Genomic DNA, 19,609 nt, shown 5'->3' with positions numbered 1-19,609 from the left:
AAAGATGCAGACTTACTAGAGAATGGACTTGAGGATACGGGGAGGGGGAAGGGTAAGCTGGGACAAAGTGAGACAGTGGCATGGACATATATACACTACCAAACGTAAAATAGATAGCTAGTGGGAAGCAGCCGCATAGCACAGGGAGATCAGCTTGATGCTTTGTGACCACGTACAGGGGTGGGATAGGGAGGGTGGGAGGGAGGGAGACGCAAGAGGGAGGAGATATGGGGATATATGTATATGTATATCTGATTCACTTTGTTATAAAGCAGAAACTAACACACCATCGTAAAGCAATTATACTCCAATAAAGATGTTTAAAAAATAATAATAATAATAACAAAAACCTTTGTCTATTCAAAACTTTCTTTGTACATTAATTAGTACAAATAACATGGAACCTATCTGCACTTAAAAATGCAATTCATTTTCTCATTACTACTCTGAAAAGTTTCTAACATTTTAATTCAGAAAATAATTGATGTTATATATGATTATGTACTTAACAGTGTTTTGAAATTTAAAAAACTGTATACTCACTATTTCAGATATTCCATAACATACTTTTACTGATTTACTCTCACTGAAAATTATTACTTCAATATAATATAATATCAAAATTACATTATTTCGATATAATATAATATTGGAATTGTATTATTTCAAAAAGGTGGGAATGCGTTCAAAGGTACAAACTTCTAGGTATAAAATAAATAAGTCATGGAGATGTAATGTACAGCATGGTGACTATGGTTAATAATACCATATTGTATATTTGAAAGTTAAGAGAGCAGATCTCAAAAGTTCTCATCACAAGAAAAAAAATTTGTAACTCTGTGTGGTGATGGATGTTAACTAGATCTATTGTAGTGATCACTTCACAACATACACATACATTGATTGTATCTTTAGGTTGTACACCTGAGACTAATATAATGTTACATGTCAATTATACCTCAATTAAAAACAAAAAAAGAAATGAGCTTACAAGACACATACACAAGTACACCGAACTCACATGCTCTCCCCCACCCTCCCAAAAAAGAAAATTCTTTCTAATCCTATTCGATATTGTGCTGGACAGTCTCTGTTTGTCGCTCGGCATCTACCCTTCACCCTCCTCACCCTGCTCTGGGTTCCAGTGTGGACCGTAAGAATCACCCAGCATCTCACCCGTACCTGATTCAGATGAGATTTGGGACTTCTGAACTGATGATATTGGGATGAGATTTTGGATCTCATCTATTGCACTCATATCAATTGCTCACCCTTGCCCAATTGTTGTGGGTGAGTTCAGTCGGTAGGAGGCCCTGGCAGAAGAGAGGGCAGGAGGAGAGTGAGGTCAGGGCATCTATTCCTTCTTCTCCCTCCCTGCAGGACTGAAGGGCTGGCAGTGGCTGTGCCCCTCTGTCTCGAGTCACAGCACTTGGCTTGTCGGGAGACCCCCTGCCCACAACTACAGCTTTTTCCAGGTCTGCCTGCTCTTTGTCTCTTTCAAGTCTTGAGTAGTGGAACTGCATCGCATTATCGTGAGACCCTGGTGCCTCTCATCCTTACTTGTTCTCCTAACCTTGCCCACACCGCCATAAATCGTCTCTTCAATAAACTCTTTTCCATCGCCCTTGGAGTGTGCTGCCTTCTACCGGACCCTCACCGAAACAGCTACTGACTACCCCAGCTGATGTCCTCCATCTAACAGCCTGAATAATTTCTTCCCATAAATAAAATTATCCCAGATTTCCCCAAAATGTCTACTTCAAAAGGATTACAACTGCTGTGGGATTTTTTTTTTTCCTTTAACAACAACCAAAACAAAAGGGGGTAGCTTGGGATGATTTTGTTCTTCTCAGACACTTCTGCTACCACTGACTCTTATCACTGAATGCTTTTCGTTCCAAAATACCTGTCATCACCATCACCGATGCACTCGGGGAAGGCAAGGCTGCAGCCAAAAAGCATGATATGTTGATAGCAACCAAGGCGATGGAGGTACATGAAGAACTTGAGGAACTTCTCCATTTCCATGTTTTTGACAATAGAGAGGAGAGGTGTCAGCGTGGTGTGGTAGGGCAGCATCTGACACTGGCTGTGAGTGATGTTCATGCAGGCACCTGAGAAGGCAAGACAATTACGTTTAGGAAAAGACACATCAGAATTATATGTTTATAAACTCATTTGATATGATAGACTAATGTGTTCATACAATAAAATATATTCTGTAAGTCAGAATGATTACAGATATACAGTAAGGCACATACATACATAGCAGCATTATTTATAATTGCCAAGATATGGAAGCAACCTAAGTGTCCATCAACAGATGAATGAATAAAGATGTGGTGTATATATATATACACCACATCTGTATTGTATAATACGGGGAATATAACCAGTATTTTATAGTAACTATAAATGGAGTGTAACCTTTAAAAATTGTATAAAAATAAAGTTTTTAAAAAGAAAGCAAAAAAAAGTGCGTGTGTGTGTGTGTGTGTGGTCATGAAATCAAGCTGCCAATACTCACAAAGGGATAGCATCTGTGTACTGGGAAAATGTGTGGAAAAATACACTCTCACACCTAGCCAATGGGCAATCACTATTCTGGATCACAGCTGGGCAGGGCAGTATGTATCAAAAAAAATATTTTAAACATGCATATCCTTTGACACTGTAATATTTCTAAAAATTTATAAGGAATTAATCATGGTTGTGCACATGGATTTATCTACAGGGATCTTCATCCCTACCCAATTTATACTTTTTAAAAGATAGCAATCACCTAAACATTCAACAAAGGGAACTGGTTTAAAATATTATGGAACAAACAACAGAATGCTCAGCTACATGAAAGATGTTTTAGAAGACTATTAATCACATAGAATGATGCTTATAATAAATAAAAATTGAAAATCACAAAACAATTTGTATACCATGATCCTGTTTTTAAAAATACACGATTATTCAAGGATTTCCAATCCTGCCCATGTTTAGGGTCAGCTCAGAGACTCTGACCTCATTTTCTTCCAAGCTGGCTCTCCTGAGCATTACCACCTCCATAGCCTTTCCTTCTCCTTCATGCCATAAATTTGCATGGTTGGCCAAAAACTTAAGGGCACGACATTTTTTTGGACCTCATCAAACTCATAATACAAAATGGGAAATAAAAGAATCAGAGAAGAAGAAAAGTCCAAATTAAAATCTGTATATAGAACACAGATAGACGTAAACATGAATTCAGCTTTGCATGAGGGCCGAGGTGGGGAGTTTTGGGCAAGTTTCACAAGTATGACACTCAAATCTTTTAGGAGGGAAGTTAAAATGCATTTCAGTTTGGGGAGCATTAGAGGCTGGAAGAAGGTATAGAGAGTGGACTTCAAAATGACACAATTATATGTATTGTGCTATAAGCAGAAAAGCTTGCTTAGAGGAGCTAAGAGTAAATTTATCTCCATCAAAAATACGAAATCATTCATGAAGAATTCAGTATCAAGAAAACATTTATTACAAATCAAGCTTGTGCCAGGCACCACAACAGGTACTCAGATCTCCTAGTTCAGAATTATCTCATTTTCACAACCCAGTAAAGTGATATCATATCTATATTACACATGAGGAAATTCAATATCAGAAACCCTAAGACATCTGCCCAGGAGTGCACAGCTATTATGGGGAAATCCCAGATCTTCAAACCTATGTTTTCTGAGAAATTTCCATTTGGAGCCACCTTAAGCTAATGCAAAGGGGGTTATGATGTTAGAAACAGTTCTTAAAGAAGATAATTCCTAATGGCCCATGAAAGGAAGAGGCTAAAAAGCATATAGTGATATATCACATAGTCTGTATTTAAATTCACAGAAAATATACCATGTATTCTGATCACATTATCATTCATTTTACATTGCATTATTTTCTTTAAGGGTCATCAGCTTTGGGGTTTATACACTTGATTATAAACCATATTTGGTGAGATGACCAAAAGGCTCATTTACCCCACCGAGGCAAAGAAAACACTGAACACTGAGAGAGCATTTGAAAAATACATGATAATGAGGAAAATCATATTTTGGTTGGCTATACTATGTTCATGGCCGTGTGAGTTGCACAAAAGAGATTTCCTAATAGCAAATTCCCTTGGGAAAAGAGAAAATGATAAAATAATAGTCTGAAACCTTAAAATATGTCTCAAAATAATTGGTATGTACAAAAATAATAATGTCTTATATAATGGTTTTCTAAAGTTTTCCAAAGCACTCTTATCAGGATTATAATCTCTCATTATAAATTAAGAAACTAAGGCTCTCATAGGTATGTAGGTAGATAGAAAGATGATGGATGGATGGACGGGATGGGCAGACAAATAGGTAGCCAGGGAGACAGACAAAAAGTGATTTGCAGGGATTTCCCTGGTGGCGCAGTGGTTAAGAATCCACCTGCCAATGCAGGGGACACAGGTTCGAGCCCTGGTCCAGGAAGATCCCACATGCCGCACAGCAACTATGCCCGTGCACCACAACTACTGAGCCCGTGCTCTAGGGCCCGAGAGCCACAACTATTGAGCCCACGCACTGCAACTACTGAAGCCTGTGTGCCTAGAGCCCGTGCTCTGCAACAAGAGAAGCCACCACAATAAGCCCGCGCACCACAGTGAAGAGTAGCTCCCACTCACAGCCACTAGAGAAAGCCTGTGCAGCCAAAGATAAATAAATTAATTAATTTTTTTAAAAAGTGATTTGCAGACGGACACCCAGTCAGTAACAGAAGCGGGACTGATACATGTGTCCTCCACCTCTTAGGACAACATTCTTCCCACTATACCGCAGCTGTCAGTAGCAGAGCAAATGCCAAAGGAATTCAAAAGAGCAAGAATTCAATGTAGAGTGAACAATCAGGGAAGATTTAATGAAGAGGAAGAACTTGATTTGCTGGTTGAAAGATATCTAAGGTCTGGACTGGCAGAAGGGTTAAAAACTGAGAGAGAAGCGTTGACACACATACACTACCAAACGTAAAATAGATAGCTAGTGGGAAGCAGCCACATAGCACAGGGAGATCAGGTCGGTGCTTTGTGTCCACCTAGAGGGGTGGGATAGGGAGGGTGGGAGGGAGACGCAAGAGGGAGGGGATATAGGGACATATGTATACATATAGCTGATTCACTTTGTTATACAGCAGAAACTAACACAACATTGTAAAGCAATTGTACTCCAATAAAGATGTTAAAAAACAAAACAAAACAGGGTACTTAACGAGTGATAGAGAAAAATTACTACAAAGACAGAATCATAATTGCATGTAACACAGAATGACCAAAAAACTTGAATTTGGGCAGAAAGGTTCAATAAACTTAGCTGAGAACTTGCTAATAGCCAACAAATATAAAAGGGAATTATTCTTTAAGACTCTTGATTTCAGGCCTTTTATATTCAAGTAACTGTGTAAATTTCCTATCATTCCTACTGTCTCAACCTGTATGTCAAATATTCTTTTTTCCCAGAATGTTCCATTGTCTATGAACCATGTAACTCTAGTTTTGTATTTGTGCACATTCTCACTAGGGGCAAATGAGTTTTCATAAGTCAGCTACATGCTGGGCACCAGGCAGAGTCATTTCTCTGAGGGGAAAGGGAAGGGCACTTTTGGAAATGGACTCATTTATTGTTGCTGCTCCCTCTAACTTGGTTTTCATAGGGTAAAGAAAAGGGTGGAATGTTTGTTTTTCTTCCCTGAGAATTTACTACTGAGTCTAATAGAAATTAGAAGTCAGGGTTGCTATATAAGAATGTATAAAAAATACAATAGATGTAATTAACCATAGCGTTCCTATAGACATCATAATGTGTCTTTTAAATAATAGTTACTTTAAATTGGGGAACTTGGGGAGGAGAAGTTAGAAACAGATCTGAAGAGCAAAATTGCTTCCTGATTCAATGGATTTCTGGTGAAGCAGAAATATTTATTCTAATTAGCTCCTAAATTCTAAAACAGCACTACTAATAAGGCACGATTTAATAACAAATTTTCAGAGTATGCACTGATTACAAGATAGGTCCCAATTTGAGAAAAAAAATTAAATATGAAAAATAAAATGCTGCTTGCATTTGAGAAGTTATTGATTTTTTGTTTTGTTTTCTTAACCTGACTCAATAGTTTCTGGATCAAACTGGGGCTTTCTCGACTCATATCACACTGCTAGTACTTCTAGATGCAGTAATTAGGAAGGAAAGATGGGTCTGTTTTAAGAGTTTTCCTTATGTTTATTTGGAAATTATGATAAATTCTGTGTTGTCTACTTCTGGAATTAGGTAATGTGGAGTTAGAAATTAGTTTCTTATATGAATTTTTTTTAATGTAAAATTAACTTAAGAAACTTCCGAGTTACACAGAATTTATTTCAACAATGGGTTCTTTTTAAAATCCGTTAAAATCAAATAAAAATCATTTTTAAATAAAAGCAAAATAGTATCTAAACCATAATGATTATAACAGATAATAGTGTTATTAGACAGGAAAAATCTTAAATTAAAAATAATGAAATATCAACTTTCTAAAGTACTTTGCTATCTTTTGTCTAATAACCTAACAGGAAAACTTGGTAACCTTTCTTCTGACTTCCTATGTATGATTTCACACTTAATTGAAGGACTACTGGTAAAGATTCCATTGTAACAGGAGGCAATATTTTATTTTATTTATTTATTTATTTTTTTTTAGGTTCTTTTTTTTTTTAATGCTTTCCTTTTTTTTTAAATTTTTATTTATTTATTTATTTATTTTTAATTTATGGCTATGTTGGGTCTTCGTTTCTGTGCGAGGGCTTTCTCTAGTTGTGGCCACTCTTCATCGCTGTGCGCGGGCCTCTCACTATCGCGGCCTCTCTTGTTGCGGAGCACAGGCTCCAGACACGCAGGCTCAGTAATTGTGGCTCACGGGCCCAGCTGCTCCGCGGCATGTGGGATCTTCCCAGACCAGGGCTCGAACCCGTGTCCCCTGCATTAGCAGGCAGATTCTCAACCACTGCGCCACCAGGGAAGCCCGGAGGCAATATTTTAACAGAGCATGGTTGGTTTGCCCTAACTTAGCTAAACTGACTTATTTTAACTCATGAATTTGCTTCACAGGATTTCCTTATGGAGGCTTCTACATTTGTCTTACTTCCAGATCCTGAGAATTCGATGGGGTTGTAAAGGAGAGTTCTCTGTACACAGCCCTTTTCAGTGGTTTGGGAAGAAAGTCATGGCAGCGTTGGCCCTCTTCACACATTTTCCTTTTCATTTCTGCCATCCAGTCTGTCAAATTTTGTTGCTGTTTTCCCAGATGATATCTCTTATTCCCACCTCTACAGTTTAAATCCTAGCCCTTTATGGTTATATCTCCCATTTTTATCTGAATATTTTTGTCCTCAATATTTACTGAAAAACTGTAACACTCCTGGCATTGTTCTTGGCCCTTTCACATACATTGGCTCATTTGCCCTCCTCACAAGTTACTCTGTTTCACAGCTGAGGAAACAAGGTTAAGTAACTTCCCACAAGATTCACACAGCTAAACCTAAATATCCATCAACAGAGGTATGGATAAAGAAGATGTAGTATATATATACAATGGGAAATAACTCAGCCATAAAAAAAGAATGAAATAATGCCATTTGCAGCAACATGGATGGGCCTAGAGATTATCATGCTACGTGAAGTAAGCCAGACAGAGGAAAATAAATACATGATACCACTTACATGTAGAATCTAAAAAAAAAATTGATACAAATGAACTTATTTACAAAACAGAAATAGACTCACAGACACAGAAAGAAAAGACTTATGGTTACCAAAGGGGAAAAGGTGGGGAGGGACAAATTAGGAATTTGGGATTAACATATATACACTATTATACATAAAATAGATAAACAATAAGGACCTACTGTATGGCACAGGGAACTATATTCAATATCTTGTAATAATCTGTAATGGAAAAGAATCTGAAAATATATATATATAAAATACACACACACATATATAACTGAATCACTTTGTTGTACATCTGAAACTAACACAACATTGTAAATCAACTATACTTCAATAAAAAAATTTTTTAAGTTAAAAAAGTTAAAGATTCACACAGCTAATAATGTCAAAGCTGAAATTCAACTCAAGTCATCCTAACCCAAATGCAAGTCTCTTTCCATCAACAGCTGTGCCCATAATCCAAACATTATAGTTGAAGACATCGTCTCCCGAATTTTTCCTTTTCTTGTTAAAGTTATTGTGACACAGTACTGCTCATTTTATTTTTACTTATTTATTTTAAAATTTATTTATTTATTTTGGCTGCGTTGGGTCTTCACTGCTGTGCGTGGGCTTTCTCTAGTTGCGGTGAGCGGGGGCTACTCTTCATTGTGGTGCGCGGGCTTCTCATTGCAGTGGTTTCTCTTGTTGAGGAGCACGGGCTCTAGGCACACGGGTTTCAGTAGTTGTGGCACACGGGCTCAGTAGTTGTCGTTCGCGGGCTCTAGAGCGCAGGCTCAGTAGTTGTGGCACACGGGCTCAGTAGTTGCGGTTCGCGGGCTCTAGAGCACAGGCTCAGTAGTTGTGGCTCGTGGGCTTAGTTGCTCCACGGCATGTGGGATCTTCCTGGATCAGGGCTCGAGCTCGTGTCTCCTGCATTGACAGGCTGATTCTTTACCACTGTGCCACCAGGGAAGCCCCTCCCCTGAATTTCTACCACCCTCAGTGGGGCCCCATGAGATCCATGGAGGCAGGTGGGGTCTTTTTTACTACTCATTCAACAAATACTTATTGAGCTCCTACTCTGTGTCAGGCACTGCTCTAGGTGCAGAGCAAATGACATGACGCAAAACAAAGTCCCTGCCCTTATGGAGCTTATGGTCTAGTCAGGGGAGACGAAAAACAAACACAAATAAATATTGTCTGGCATTGATATACACAGTCATAGTCTTAATGCTCAGCAAGAAACAAAGAAGCAGATGTGCCTCTTTAAGGAGAGACTAATATCACAATAAATCTATTCTTACTAGGACAGGACAAAGGACTATTAGTTTTGAAAGTGAACTCCTTCCTTAAGAAATGTACCAGAATTAAATATTCAAGCAGCACAAATATGTATTATAAAATTCAGATGCCAGTCTTTTGATTTCCAATAATTCATATTCATGCTCAAGCATTTTGCTTGTTGCACCCTGTCTTCATTGTTCCTATTATGATATTTAAGTTGTCATCATTTCATATTTACTACAGATTCACAGCCATCAAATAAGAGCATCAAAGGGAAGCACATGTCTTCCCTCCACTAGATTAATCATAGCAGCTCAGTTGCCCTGCGGGGGTAAGAAGCCACAGCAAAGACCTGCTTCAGCGAACCAGCCTTCTCGGGGGACAGCAAAAGTTCCCATAAACATCCCATTCAAAGTGCTCCTGGGCCTTATTATAACATTATCCTAATTTGTTTTCATTATAACAATAGGACTACCTGTTAAGATCTTGTTTATTTATGTGTTTATTCTCAGTATCCTTCCACATCCAAGTAGAGTCTTTGTCTTGTGACTAGAAACCACTGGATACCAAAGAGTATACACCCAATAGTTATTCACTGAATGAATGAGATTAAATGGAACAATGTCTTCACTACAAGATTTCTTACTGAACAAGATGGAAGTAGACATGAAAAAAGCCAGTATATATGAGACCCTAGGGCACTAATGTTGATGGCTAATATTGCTACAAATGTTTTTAACAATCTGTTCCCGAGAACCTACCAAGGCATAGGGAACCATCCCATCCTGTTCCCTCCACCAGATTTGATTCCTATCTTGGACTCCACTCTGGACTATAGTGCAGTAGTTGAAAGTAAAAGAGCAGGAATTACCCTTCGATCCTGTAAAAGGCAAATGTCCCATTATCCTTAGGCATACTCAATTCTTCTAGCATGAGACCTCACCATAGTAGAGAAAAAAAGGAAGCTGTGCTTACAAGCTGTAAAGGCTGGAGAAAGATGAATAGATGAACACCTTTATGCCAGAGCTGCAAAGAGCTCTGAGGAAAGTGGGGGTAAAAATGACGGCTATAGCTGCCAAGACGAGGCTCAAACACTGTAAACTATCAGAGTTAAGTAAGAGCCAGCTACTTCAAGACTGAGATGCAGAAGCCAAAATCTACCTTGAGCCTTGGTCCCACCCACAAGGCTGTGTGACCTTGGGGAAATTACTTAACGTCTTAAAACCTCCTAATCTGTAAAGTAGAAATAATGATGTGAATGAGAGGTTGTGAGGATCAAATTTGTCAACAGAGATAAAGAGCTTACGACAAAGCCCTCATACTGCTGATGTTCAACTGATATTTCAACAGCATTGGTGTCTCCAGCAAGAAAAAATATACGATTCAGAGAGAGGATAGGATGAGATAAGCTTACTTTGCAGTAAAAGCCTAAATAAACCATTAGTATCTATTCAAGTTCTCTCTTAATAAAAAATACATCTTAAATTTCATTTCCACTTATTGTTTTATAGTAAAATAAAACAATTTAAAGCTAAGGAAATAGATGAAAAAAATCCTTGAGTACTTTCTAGGCTGAATGTTTGCTAAGTATTTTATATACAGCATTTTATCTAACCCTCCCACAAGCCTATGAAAAAGCTGTTTTTATTCACATTTTACAGATACTGAGACAGATTCAATGAGGGTGAGAAAGTATTCAAGGTTACATAGATGTTAAGTTGTAGAGTTGAAATTAAAATCAAGTCATGCTGATCCCATAATCTGTTCCTGTCTACTGTATCATTCTGTCAAGATACCATTAATTTTAAACATCGTAAACTTACTTCATTCATTGTAAAATATTTAGATGAATCTCTTTGGATTCAAGCAATAGAGCTGCTTCTCCATGATTAGTAAGCACTAAACCTTCTCAAAGAAAACACTGAATCTGCTGTTAAAAAACAGGTTACCCGTCCTCACTGAGGGACGAATTGGATTGGGAATGCTTAGTGTCTATTCCTGGCTGTATCATGAAGTCCACCCAGGTCAGGACTACATCAGCAGAGTGGAATAATGAAGGTCATTCTCTAGTCTAGATAACTCACACGAAAAGTAACATTTTGCGAGAAGGATTTCTGAGACAAACCAATTTAAAAGGATATGGTGTACCTTGGAAGATCCGCAAGGGGGTTACAGTAGGATAAAAAGGAACAAAGTTACAGACAGGGCCTCTCTATGAAGATCCTGGCTTTTTAACTAACTCTAAACATCTGTGAATCCGAACATATTAACTATTTGGTTTCTCATAAGAGAAAATCAATGAGAAAAAAGTAAGACACACTTTCTTAATGAGTTATCTGTGACATTTGTAAAAAGTCTTTATAGACATAATCAAGGCATAGGTAAGCCAAAGTCTTGCTAATTTACACTCACACAAAAAAGTGAGTACCAAGGATAACGCTGTGTAAATTATCAGACTTAAGTAAGAACTAGCTACTCTTGCCAGGAGAAGCGTGAGGTTTAGGGTTTAATGTTCTCTACATAATTACATATATTCCAGACCTAACATTTTTAATGCAACCTCGAGCCTCTTGGTGAAGTCTTTTGCCAATCCTCAAGCTTTCACAGTCAATATATATATATGTATGTCATTCTCTCCTGTCATTCATACACACATCCATACTACCTGATTCTAAGATGTTTAAATGGTAGCTAAATGCTCATAACTTGATGGAACTCATTCATTCAACAAATTCAATGCTTTGACACAGTAAGAGGCCTATATTTTATTGTAAACTGATTATTCACATTGCATAGAACTAAGTAACATGTAACATTTCAGCTGTCACATCTCTATCTGCCAGTCATTTTTCATTAATTTTAAAAGAACTAGATTGTGTCCCCATATAATTATCTATCTTAGGATTATGAATGATTGAATAATAAAAATAATTCAAATTTATGTGGTGCTTTCAAGTTTGTAAAACACCTTTCCCATACTCAGTATGATGGTTCCACAGTCTGATTCAAATTCTCCTTAATTTGTCTACATTTATGTGGCCTGTGACAAGTTACTGAAATTCTCTGTTTATCAGTTTCCTCATCTGTAAAATGAAGATAAAAATATCTGTGTTATGGGGTTAGTGTCAGGATTAAATGATATTTACAAACGCCTATCATTAGCACATACGATAAACTATAAAAGTGTTTGCTATTATTATTATCTCATTTGTGATTCACAGAAACTGTGAACTAGACGGGAGAGAGATTTGTATCTATGTTATGTAAGTAGGAAAACTGAGACAGAGACATTAAGCTTTCATTCTGCCCTCTTCCTATATATATAGGATCAAAATTCAAGGTTTCATCAATTGGTTTGGCTTACTTGCAAAATAAAATAATGCTGTGTATTATTTTTAAAAACACTCATTGTTTAAAAACATTAGTTATTCATTGAGAAAATATTTAAGTCTCTATTAAATAAAGGCACTGGGCTTGGTGCTGTGAAATTAAAAAATAAGAACTTGAAATTAGACCACATTTTATTTATTTAGCCAAATTATACTTTAATACATATGAAAATTATTTGTTTTTTAATACCAAGAATGGTACAAATAAATTCTATAATGATGAGAATATAAGAAATTACTTAGTGGCACAACATGTTCATTGATTTCAGAGTTTATTGTAAAAATCATTACCTCACTTGTGGTTAGTTTTAAACTTCCCTGTTCAAAAATGTAATGAGATTTCAGTGGATTTCCCAGCCTTGTGTAGTTTTATTGGGAATCTCATTTCAGGTTTAGTAACAGGCAAAACTTAAGTAACAGAAGAATAAATGACAGGGCAAACTTGCATACTAAGGTCTGTATTATACCAGCTAGGTATTGTGATTCTTAATAGATTTATAAAATGCTCACTCAGATAACCCTTTTTAACCCACAATACACTAAATTTAAAATCTGTAACAAGTCAGCCTCAAGTTGAGCTGATATTGACCTTTTTATTCTCTGAATTTACAAAGGAAGATTTTACAGGGAATAAGATTGTAAAGGAGGGTGTGTTAGAACAAAAGGAAAATTTTTTTGGCCACACCCATGGCATGCGGGATCTTAATTCCCCAACCAGGGATAGAACCCGTGCCCCCTGCAGTGGAAGTGCAGAGTCCTAACCACTGGACTGCCAGGGAATTCCCTCAAAAGGAAATGTTTAAAATAAATTTCTAGTGCTATTTTTTGGAATGCATATGACATACTATTTCTTTTTAATAAATATACCTTTTATCTCATGACAAGGCAATGGAATATTAGAAAGCAAAACATGAGCAACCACTCAACAAAAAAAAGGGAGGGAGGAGTGGAATGGTTCTTATCAGTTATATCCTCAGCATTACCTCCCCATCCTTAACTAAATAGCAGCCATGAAGTTTGGGAGGTCTTTCCCTACCCCCAGCTCCAGGTGTGGGTCCTGACTGGCCAATGACAATCAGCTCATGGCATTGCCTGGCACTGTGCTTAGTTCAAGGGCAGATAGGAGAATGAAGTTGGCCCCATCACAGTAAAAACCCAGGAGTAGAACAGGCTGCATAATTTGAGCATACCCAGGATAAAATGAAAATGTGGGGTCCCTTGGTCAAAAATTATTTTTATATTATTTTATTTATATCATTCATAATATTTATATTATTGCTAATAATTTCAACAAGGCGACAGCAGAACATTAAACAGAGTATGGAGTCCGTCTATGCTCTGTGCAACGGCAAAGGTCGGCATGCTTAGGAAGCCGGCTGATCATCAGAGAAGAGTCCTCCCTCCAGGAACCTCTACAGCTCTCCACATAGGGACATTTGAGCAGCAGGCCCAGGATCTCTCTATAAATTCTGGTAAGAACTAAAGGTGATCAGTTTACGAGAGTTGGGGCCTCCGATTCAGTCTGAGGACTTCTGTTTTTGTATATGACTTGAACGTGTCAGAGGCAGAGATAACCAAACACACAAGCAACCCTGGCTTTGTCCACACATTCAAAGCATTGCATAAAAAGCAGTGCCTCTTCCTGGGAAACCAGATGTGTCTGCACACTGCATTTCAACTCCAACTTGCATAGTCACACATTTCTCCAGGGAAACTGCCCACACTCGTGACTGGTGAGGGGCCCATGCCCTGCGCTTCTAAGTAGCCGCTTCTCTCCCAAGGTTAGCAAGGACGGAAATCATGGTCTAGTGCCAGTGTTCCAACTACTGTGCTGAAATATTTGCTGCCTTATACCTGCTTCTAAATTACAGTGTACAGAGCAAGGCTAATCCATCACAAGTCGGTCATTTTGAGTCCTTGATACGCAAAGAGTTTCTCAAAAAAAACATTAATGACTATATTATATCTTCACTATGGATCGATTAGGGGAATTTGGTCAGATTAAAGCTGAAGACATTTATTGGGCATTAAAGTTTTTCTTCTTTATCAAGAAGATCTTAACAAGAAATTTTGGACTAGTTTCTTCCTAAGTGTTACCAACTATAGTAGATAATATCAATACATTTGTCAGATGATAAAAAGTAGGACTGTGTGTGAAACCTGGCCTTGAAAAATGTAAATTCTGAAACATCTCCACTCCCTGCCTTTTTCATGTTAGGATGGAAATGAAAATAACTGGAATAGAGGGCTCTGGGATAATTAAGCCAAAAAAGAGAAACATGGGAAGTTTAAACATGGAAATGAATGTAATGAGTTAGAATAGCAAAGAAGCAGAGTCAAAATGAGTAAGGCTGACCCAGATTCAAATGGGGCAGATATAATGTGAACCCAGAGAGGTGGAGATCTGAAGGGTGAAATGGAAGGCAAGAAATACCTGACACAAGGGGGCAATGTTGAATCAATTCTGTTTCTGGAGACACTAATTTTTTCCTATAATTGAGAAATTTTTTATTATGAATTTTAATAATAATGAATTAAATATTTAATATAGGGTTTAACATATTGGTCTATAAAGACTTTGCTTTCTCTAGGTGATTTTCCTAAAACCATGAAGTACAGTATTTTAATTACAAACTAGTTAATATCAAAATTCCTTTGTGCAAATACAGAGAGCAGCCCAACTCTCAATTATGGGAGCAAGTTTAAACTCTACTACAAATGGCACTACAAAAAAAAACACCTTATAAAAGATCCTGAGAAAATTGATAATATGTTGATAAGGTGAAAGAGGGTACATGTGCATTCATTGTACTAGTCTCTCTACTTTTGTGTGTGATTAAAAATTTCTGTGTAAAATGATTTTTTTTAAAGAAAAGATTCTGAAATATTGTTAACTAAGTAATCTGAAAGCCCACCCGTTATAAACCTCCAGAAATTTTTGGTAAAATAAAACAAATGTTTTTACATAAACAGCTGAACTCTCCATAAAGAAAAGGAAATCTCAAGATTGCAGAAATGCAACAGTGAACTGAAAACAAGAGCAGTGAGTATGTGAGATGACATCACAGGAATGAAGAGCACATGGGTGAACATTTCATGAGCAGATATTGTAATGGCCCTGTCTTGGAGGAAGTCATCAGTCTCAACAAAGAGATGAGGCTTTGAATCCATAGGAAGTACAAATAGGAACTGAGCCCCCCACCACACACACAAAAAAAAGGAACTCAGGCCCCCCCCACACACACAAAAAGCAGGAACTCAGCTAGCTCAGCCATATGATGAGGGAGCTTGTCTGACTCTGCCTAGACTCTGATTTGACAAAAATCTTTCTTTGGGCTCTTCTTACTACAGCTCTGGCCCTCCCATGGGTTTGAATTTACAACTACACATGTGATCCCCCAAGCCAAAAATTAACATAAAAATTGGCCCTGGGACAGTGATACCTTGGGGTGACTGGTCAAACCAAACACAAAATTGTCCTAAGTGACATGCCCTGAATCCTAAAAAGTTTATAATCTCAAGTCATAAAATAAACAGAAAACAATTCACTAGGGGAAGGAATAATAATAATCATTAGTCATAACCAGCAGCAATAATTGAAGTCTGAGAACTTCAGACAACTGAACAATCTGATAGAGGCTACTAAATAAGTAAGAATAAAACAACTAAAGACAAAAAGGTAGTAATTAAAACCATTTGAAAAAAATGACACACTATAAATAAAGAACTAGAAGATTCAAAAAGAAACCAAATAGAACCTCTAGAAATGAAAAATATGTATGAACATTATAATTTAATTAGCAATAATCATGCCTTGGATAAACCTCATTGGCTATGATACTGCCACTGCACAAAACTGAACATTATAATTTAAAACTCAGTGAATAGATTAAAATAGAATATTAGATACTGCTGAAGAGAGAACTAGAGAATTAAAAAATAAATCTGAGAAAATACACCAGAATTCAGCAAAAAATAATAATTTTTAAAGAGGATGGATGAGAATGTCCAACATAAGAGTAATTAGAGATCCAGAAAGAGAGAATAGAAAATCAGGAGTGAGGATATATTCATAGGATTAATAGCTGAGAACTCTCCCAAACTGAAGAAAGACCTGAATCCTCAGATTCAAGAGGCACACCTTCTAAACAAGATATATAAAAAGATATCTACAATAATAAATGCTGGAGAGAGTGTGGAGAAAAGGGAACCCTCCTATACTGTTGGTGGGAATGTAAATTGGTATAGCCACTATGGAGAACAGTATGGATGTTCCTTAAAAAACTAAAAATAGAGTTGCCGTATGATCCAGCAATCCCACTCCTGGGCATATATCCAGAGAAAACTCTAATTCAAAAAGGTACATGCACCCCAATATTCATAGCAGCACCATTAACAATAGCCGAGACATGGACACAACCTAAGTGTCTATCAAAAGATGAAAGGTAAAAGAAGATGTGGTATACATATATACAATGGACTATTACTCAGCCACTGAAAAGGATGAAATAATGCCATTTGCAGCAACATAGATGGACCTAGAGATTATCATATTAAGTGAAGTAAGTCAGACAGAGAAATCCAAACATCATATATCACTTCTATGTAGAATCTTTAAAAATTGATATAAATGAACTTATTTACAAAACAGAGATAGACTCACAGACATAGAAAACTTATGGCTACCAAAGGGGATAGCAGGGGTGGGAGGGAAAGAGATAAATTAAGAGTTTGAGATTAACATATACACACTACTATATATAAAACAGATAAACAACAAGGACTACTGTATAGCACAGGGAACTATATTTAATATAATAACCTATAATGGAAAAGAATGTGAAAAAGAGTAAATATTATATGTGTGTATATATATATAGAGAGAGAGAGAGAGAAAGAGAGAGAGAGAGAACTGAATCACTCTGTTGTACACCTGAAACTAACACATTATAAATTAACTATATTTCAATTTTTAAAAAAGAAATCTACAATATATCCCTTACAGTGAAACCAGAAAGGCAAAAAATAATAATTTTTAAAGTATCCAAAGACGAAATCCAAGTTGTCTACAAGGAAACAAAAATTAAATTTGCATTAAAGTTTCTGAATAGCATCATAAGAGTCCAGAAAAATGTGAAATTCTTTAAGTTGATGAGTGAAAAAAAATTGTCAATCTAGAATTCTGTACCTAGTTAAACAATAGTATTGAGGGTGAAATAAGGATAATTTTAGACAAATAAAAACTGGAATAGCCTCCACTGAAAGAACTTCCAAGGAGTATATTTAATTAAGGAGAGAATTTAACCCAGAAGGAAGAAGCAGGATGCAAGAAATCATGGTGATTATTATATTATGTATACTTGAAATCTTTCATAATATTTGAAAAGAGTGTAAGAGCCTTCTTTGTTTAAACACTTTGTTAAATTGCTTCAAAATTTTGGATGTTGAGTACCACTGGCTACAGTATCTATTTATTCTTATAGAAACCAGAAACCTGGGCCTTACTGCCTCACTTCCTCAAAAACATAGAGAAAAATAAGAGTATCCTCCAAATTTTGAAATTTGGAAAAAGAAAGAAAGAAAGAAAGAAAGGAAGGAAGGAAGAAAGAAAGAAAGAAAGAAACCCTACATCTTGGATGCACAAAGGAAATAAGAGAGAAAATGATATAATTTAAGTTAAATTGTTAAGTTAAATTGAATTATTCTGATTTCAGAATTTTAAACTATATATTTGTTGCCTACAAATCCTATGTAAATCTTAATTAAGATTTTATATTATTATAAGATATGCAAAACTTCCTATGTAATTTAGCTGTGAAATGAGGTAAGCAGAAGTGGAAATATATTTTAAAACAATTATAATGGTGATATCATTATTCAGTCTGTACATAGTATTGTTTAGAATCTTTAATATTAGCTATTTATATTATTACAAGGCCATAGGTGCTTGTGAAAGGTGAAAGATGTGGGAAATACAGAGTAGTGCAAAGAAGAATATAAAAAGTTACCTATAGTACTATGACTCAGAAATAACCACTGTAAACATTTGGATATATATCATTACTGAAGTCAAACGACCTAAACACAACTTCCAGCTTCCTTACTCACTGCCTTTACAGATGATATTTAAACTCTCTCAACATTAATTTCTTTACTGTACCATGGGGGTATTAACAGTATCTACTTAATGAGGTGTTCATGTAAGGTATATAGTACAATACTTGGCACACAATAAATTTGACTTATTTCACTAGTCTTTTTTTCTTTCATACTATATATCATATATACTTAACATAACATGAATATATTTAACATTACAATGCACTGTACATATTCAATGTACATATCATTTAGTAGCCTGCTTATTCACTCACTAATAGGTCTTGAACATTTCTACATATCAGTATGTATTCTTCCACAACATCATTTTTAATGGTTGTACATTTTTCCAACATATGATGGATTAAGAGGAAGAGGGGGAAGAAGAACAAAAGACTGATTAAAAACCCACAGGAAAGAGGGGCATGGACTTATAAATACTACCAAATGTAAAATAGCTAGCTAGTCGGAAGCAGCTGCATAGCACAGGGAGATCAGCTCGGTGCTTTGTGACCACCTAGAGGGGTGGGATAGGGAGGGTGGGAGGGAGATTCAAGAGGGAGGAGATATGGGGATATACGTATAGCTGATTCACTTTGTTATAAAGCAGAAACTAACACACCACTGTGAAGCAATGATACTCCAATAAAGATGTTTAAAAAAAAACAACCCATAGGAAAGAAAACATAACCCAGAAACAAAAAACACAAACCTTTAAAAATTTTATGTATCATAAGAAAGCAACAAGAAAATGAATTTAACCAAACAAGAACTCAAAGACAAAAGAAAAAAACATTGGAATAAAAGAAAATGAGGCTATAACACTAAAAATATTTAGAAATAATAAAAATTAAAGAAACTTAGGATAATCATTATGAGCACAATTAAGAAGATGTATGTATAAGGAAGACAGCAAGTTAACAAAAAAATGTTCCTCTGAATCCAAGAACCCAAAAGTGGAAGAGAAAAATCTTGAAAGATGTTATAATTTTTTTTTCCTGAAATGAAGGAATAACTGAGTCTGCATATGAAAAGAGCAACCATATTTCATCATGACCTCAGAAGGATGGACATCAAGATATAAACCGTTTAAGTTAATAAGTTTAATAGAAT

General features: G+C 36.3%; 1 protein-coding gene and 1 pseudogene across 1 annotated transcript in view; both read right to left on the bottom strand.

The window, feature by feature from the left end:
- The window catches only part of CORIN (corin, serine peptidase), a 220,436-nt gene that overhangs the window by 175,918 nt on the left and 24,909 nt on the right, over window positions 1–19,609 (bottom strand). Inside the window, exon 3 of the mRNA XM_068542232.1 lies at window positions 1,907–2,114. Within this exon, the coding sequence (XP_068398333.1) occupies window positions 1,907–2,114 (208 nt within the window). The remainder of the gene's footprint in view (window positions 1–1,906; window positions 2,115–19,609) is intronic.
- On the bottom strand, window positions 16,143–16,255 carry LOC137764498 (U4 spliceosomal RNA; annotated as a pseudogene).

This window comes from Eschrichtius robustus, chromosome 4 (genome assembly GCF_028021215.1).
Source record: "Eschrichtius robustus isolate mEscRob2 chromosome 4, mEscRob2.pri, whole genome shotgun sequence".
Taxonomy (NCBI): domain Eukaryota; kingdom Metazoa; phylum Chordata; class Mammalia; order Artiodactyla; family Eschrichtiidae; genus Eschrichtius; species Eschrichtius robustus.
This window is presented reverse-complemented; position numbering and strand designations above follow the sequence as displayed.